Source organism: Pteropus alecto, unplaced genomic scaffold, assembly GCF_000325575.1.
Source record: "Pteropus alecto unplaced genomic scaffold, ASM32557v1 scaffold224, whole genome shotgun sequence".
Lineage (NCBI taxonomy): Eukaryota > Metazoa > Chordata > Mammalia > Chiroptera > Pteropodidae > Pteropus > Pteropus alecto.
In genome coordinates this window covers 5,890,828-5,896,615 of record NW_006436289.1, presented here as the reverse complement: position 1 = coordinate 5,896,615, position 5,788 = coordinate 5,890,828, and the positions used below count along the sequence as shown (strand labels likewise).

General features: G+C 37.6%; 1 protein-coding gene across 2 annotated transcripts in view; it reads left to right on the top strand.

Annotated features, from left to right (window-relative positions):
- The first annotated feature begins 54 nt into the window (after positions 1-54).
- The window catches only part of SIK2 (salt inducible kinase 2), a 98,449-nt gene continuing 92,715 nt past the window's right edge, over positions 55-5,788 (top strand). The window contains exon 1 of one of the 2 annotated variants that reach the window (XM_025047459.1): positions 55-330. In XM_025047459.1, coding sequence (XP_024903227.1) covers positions 196-330 — 135 coding nt within the window. In that variant the 5' untranslated portion in view covers positions 55-195. The remainder of the gene's footprint in view (positions 331-5,788) is intronic. The other variant, XM_006912825.3, reaches the window with a different exon arrangement.

Below are 5,788 nucleotides of genomic sequence, written 5' to 3'. Positions count from 1 at the left end.
GCCCGGTCCCGCCCCCCGCCCCCCTGTCCCGGCCCCCTGACGTCGGCGCACGTCAGCCGCCTCGCGCGCCTGGCTGGGCCCTGCGGAGCGGGAGGGACGGAGTGGAGGAGCGAGCCGAGTGGCCGTCTCCCGAGTTCAGCCGTGTCGCCCGCCAGCCCGCGCTCCAGTCCGCCGTGTCTAGCAGCGGGGCCCAGCATGGTCATGGCGGATGGTCCGAGGCACTTGCAGCGCGGGCCGGTCCGGGTGGGGTTCTACGACATCGAGGGCACGCTGGGCAAGGGCAACTTCGCCGTTGTGAAGCTGGGGCGGCACCGGATCACCAAGACGGAGGTGCGGCCCGGGGCTCGGCGGGAGCGTCCGAGGAGAGGGTTCGGGAGAGCAGCTGTTTACCGAGAGGGGCGGCTGCAGCGGGGGCCGGGGGAGACCCGAGAGGCCGGGTCACTAGCTGGGACGAGAGGGCCTGGGACTGTGAGGACCCAGGAGGTGCAGGGAATCGATGAGCACCTAAGGGATCGGGGCCCGGCCACCCAGACTCGAGTGTCCGATTGGAAACCGGACCAGCTGGGGCTTTGCCTTCCCTACGCCACCCACGGTGGCCACACGGAATTTCGCCCAGTCTTCCACCCTGGTCGTGACCTGGTCTGTGGCCTCCGCTCGGGAGTCTAAGTTCCGTGTCTTCCCTGCTTTCGGCTGGGGGTGGGGTGGGAGGGGAAGTCTCGGTGCTCCTGGGCTGCGCGGTGGGAGACGTCGCCAGCCCCGAGGAGGGGACCGCCTGCGCTCAGACTCCCGGGACGGAGCATCCTGCGTTCCCCGTGAATCCGGCGCCGTGAGGAAGGGGTCCCCAGGCCGAGAATGCCCGGACGGCGACTGTCCATCTTCTCTCCCTCCCTTTGCCCGACAGTATCTCAGACTAGCTTGATCTCGTGCCTGAGGAATTTTCCTCTAATACTCCAGACAATGGAAGTGGTTAAAATGATCATCTCTGTATTTGCACGGTTGGTGTGCTGGCCTTTCTTATCCAGGGTTGTTCCTTTACCAGGTGTGCCTTCTGGCTGTGAATATGTGTTCCTTAAGCCGCAGCAGATTCTGCTTCTCTACTTATAAAACCCTCAACTGCTTCCCGACGGTGAATTCAGCTGCACCCCCACCCCCCACCCCGCACATTCTAATGCACCGAACATATTTTTCTCACAAGTCTCTGTTCTTACCTAACCCGCCCCCCTTCCTTCACTGCCTCAAGCTGCTCTCCTCAGGGTCTCTATTTTAAGACGTGCAAATTAAATACTTTAGAAAAACGGCAGAAACAAAACCATTCTTTAGAATAAAACCTTGTGTTTTTGACGTACTCTGCCTCATTGTAGTTCTGGAATTTCATCCTTTTTCAGTTTTTTTTCCAGTTTTCATCCTTTTCAGTCTTTCCCCTTAGTGTGAATGTACTAGAGTTTGAATATGAAATAACGTAGGACTTTTTTTTTTTTTTTCAGAATAGCAGAATAAGGTGAAGGGCATTTGAAAACTTGAGTGATTTTTATAGTTGTTTTTCTTAGAAGTTTTGCTTAACTTTGTTTTTGATTTGTTTTTGTGAAGGAATCCATTTCAGAAAGGAGTATATGTCATTATGTCATATTCACTTTTTGCCCTCTATTGATCCTGAAGCAGCCCAAATTATAACTTATTTTTTAGCATCAGGACCAAGGTCACAAGTTTTCCTCTCACAGATTTCTCAGTGTTAGCAATTTAGATTAAGTTTGTAATGATAATTATTTAATCTGATTTCAGCATTTTTTAAAATGAAGATATTGGTTCCAGTCTTAAGAACCATGGCCTAATGCATGGCATTTCCCCTTAAATTACATGAAAAGAAGGCATTTTCAGTGTGTATTTTTATATGAGTCCTTGCTTAATGACTGCCTAAAAATCACATTGAATGTTACAGAGAGCTTCTACAGAAACCCTTCAATTCATACATTTTTCTCATCAGCTCTTATTGGTATTAGTAGCAAGATTTAATTAAGTCAGCTGTTATTAATAGATAAAATTTAGGTAATACAATATCTATTTAAGAACTGCCTAAAGTGGAGCTGATAGTGACTGATATTTCTGTTGAGGTTGACAGTTCAAAGTGTCCCTTTTAAATTGATATGTCTTGTGGAGCTAGAGGGCACTGTGGAGTAGAATCATGGCTTGGCTCTGAGATGGAGTGAGATCAATTTGTAATTGAAGGCACAGGTCAAATTATGAAAGAGCATCCAGATCTTGAATTGTGTGTGAATATATGTCTATAAAATGTTTTAAATTAAAAGCTAAATTTCTAGTCCCTAGAGCCCATCTTCCTTGTGCTTTTCTAAAAAAAAAGTGTCCTTAACATATGAAAAAAGAAATGGTGTACATTTATTGTGTTTGTGGAAATTTGGTGTGGTTGGAGATATTAAAGTTGAGGGGTAAGTGAAACAGGTTATTAATGAAAAGTTCCTGTAGATCTCAAGTTTGTAAAGTTGCTCCGTGAACTTATATGGTAATTTAGAATTATTTAGCTATAGCAGAGATACAGTTGTTTCCTAAAGTATACCATTTGTTATTAATGAGGGTTTTTTAAAGCAGTATTTATCTTCGTTCATTCACTGTATAAATATTTATGTCTTCGATAAATAGAACAACTTCAAATACTATAAATGGCTAGTGGAAACCAGTTTTATTTAATATTATTTTAGGTTTTCATTACTGAACATACCACAGTAATTCCAGTGAGAACAATGTATGAAGAACAATATCAACAAAATATCATGATTATGCTTATTACTTATAAAAATTTCTTCAACTTAGTATATTTTAGCATCAATATAAGTTTGCGTATTTTAAAACTTAGAGGTCTTTTTCCCCAAGTTTGAACCCAAGGCAAATTTTAGAGCACAGCTTAAACATCTCTGTCGTGAACAATTGGACCCTTTTATTTTTAATGGGCTCTTCTCTGTCTCTTGTTCTGTTTTCTACAAAGCTTGAGAGATCCAAGACTGTTTGCCTTTCAGAGGAAAAAAAAAATCAGTAGACAAAAGAGACCTTCATTTTGGTCTAATCTATCAAATAGCTAAACATTGTTTAAGAAATATAATTACATCATCATCTGAAGCGGTATTCTCATATTAGATCTCTGCGTAAATTTTGCACACAAAAGGGAAGGCAGGTGGTGGTAAAATCCAGCTTCCAGATATAATACTTCATAAAAGCTTTGTAGTCTTGGTTTGTGATTTATGAATTAGAGTAGCTAATTTTATAAAATTAGCATAATGGGAAAAGGATAATAGCATTTAGACTGTTAAACTATTTTAGGCAGTAGTGGTTGCTAGTTTGCTGTGCTATAAGTGTCCTTGAGAAGTGTTTTTTGTTTTTTTTTTAATTGATACTTTACTAGCACAGAACTTTTTCCTTCTATGACTAGGTTTTTGGGTTTTTTTGTTAAATAAAATTCCAGAAAAGTCATTTGTGCCTTCAAGCCCTTTTGTTTTCTGACTTTTAAAGAAATATAGTCTTGATGTAGACAGTATAAGGAACAGTACACAAAAAAGTACATGTATAATTCTTCCACCAATGAGAATAAATCATTCTTAACATTATGTTATATTTCCCTCTAGTCATCTTTTTAAATGCCTTCTCCATAGATGAGATCACATTGTTAGGTACATTTGTATAAATTGTGTCTTTTTTTCCATTTATTATAGCCTCAGCATTTTGCTTATTATATATAACTTTTTGAAACATTTTTAATAGCTGCAGTTTTCTACCTTGTAGAATCCTATTTTACTTAACTTTCTGATTACTAAACATTATATAGTTTTTAATGTTACAGTAAATAATTTGCAGTGATTAATTTTTGTGTATATAACAGTGTCTACATTTTTTAATTTTTTCAGAGAGGAGGAATTGGGGGTAAATTCCTAGGAGGGAAATTACCAAGTGAGAAGGTATTATTTTTACATTAGAGAGCAGTATATTTTTATCAAATTTATCATGTTTATGATTGAAAAATGTAAAAATATAGATACATGAAAAGAATTGCCTATAATATCACCACCCAGATATAAACATCAATAGTTATTTTCAGACCTTTTCTTTGACAGATAAGTGAATTTTTCTCAGTACCACGCCTCTTGTATTACTTAGCTAAGGAGCATGTAAATGTGTGGTCCATGGAATCTTAAAGAAATTTCACAGAGTCTCCGAAAATTACCTTATTAAAATGTCACGTAGGTGTTGGCTATTTATCCTTAAGAGAACCCAGAATACAAAACTGATGATAGCAAGGACATTCTGAAAACTACTTTTAATCACTAAAAAGCTTTCTCGTGCATTTGGGGGCTTTTATATTTAGGCATAATTCTTAAACTACTATCTTAAAATATTTTTAAGTATTTTTACTTAAAAGTAAGTATTTTTAAAGGTTAACAATAGTTAAAGTATCAAAAAATGCATTTTCAGGGCAAGGGTAGAAACGAGAAGGCATAAACTGCAATATTTCATGAAGAACCTTTTTTTAATACAATCGAATTTTATATTTCGCTTTAAAATTTTAAGACTCCTCTTAGTCTTAGTATTAATCTTATGGTATGAAATAGTCCAGTTTCAAGAATTAACTGTACTGTATGCAACAAAAGGACTTGTTACCAAATAATTTAATCACTAATATTTCTATCTAGGTCTATTATTTTTAATTGTGTCTCGAGGTAAAATATTTGTCATGGAATAAATGTTTTATTAGAAATTGTGCTCTAGTTTCTTGGCACCCAGACCAGAAATATTTAGCAAATTATTCTGTCCTTTTTGAGGAATTGGGGGAGACAAACATGAAAAATAAGAGTTGTGTAAATTTTTATGTTTTGTAGAAATTTTTAACTTTAACAGAGTTTAATGTGTTCTGATTTTAATTCCACTGGGAAATTCTATCTCAGTATCAGGCAATTAAGAAAACATTTATTTGGAAATAACTGAAACTGGCCTCAGTTCTTGGATTCACATGATGACATTTGATTTATGGCCCACTGTTGATGACATATTCATTTCCTTGGAGCCAAATGAATTCCAGAAATTCATTAAGATACCTTTTTTTTTTTCCTTTTTAGTGTACCTAGTACCTCTTCTACCTTTCACCTCTATATTTTTGAAATAAGTTATTTATGTAAAAGTTTCTTTATACAGAACATTTGTGGAGAATGCTTTTTTACCCTGCAGAGAGAAAGAGCCCATGTATCCAGTTTGAGATTAAACGAATGAAAGACAATTATGTTTAGGAATGTCATCAGAAAATCATCTTAAAAAATATTTTTAAAACACTTTAAATAGGTTACCAGGTGAATGTTGGATGAATTAAACTAAAAAATGATGCTAAAATTTGTTTTAAGTTCTTTAAACATCATATTTGTGTTTTTCCTCCAATTACGAAAGGAATTGTAGATATTACTTACTCATTTTAGACATTGTTGAAAAGCTCAAAGAAGAAAAGAAACATCCTTAATACAGACCAAGAAATAACCACTGTTAATATTTGGTTCATATCTTCTTAGTTATTCACATATATTTTATATGTAGGTAATAAAATTGAAGTCATCTTTACACATGTCTTTTTTACTTAATGTGTTATGAACCTTTCCCCAAGTTTAAAAAAACTCTAAAGCATGGGTAAACAGCATCCTTGCATGTGACCCTTTGTATTTTATTTCATCAATTTCCCATTATTGAACATTTAGATTATTTCTCTCGCTGTTTTTCTTTCTAAAATAATGTTTCAGGGCATTCC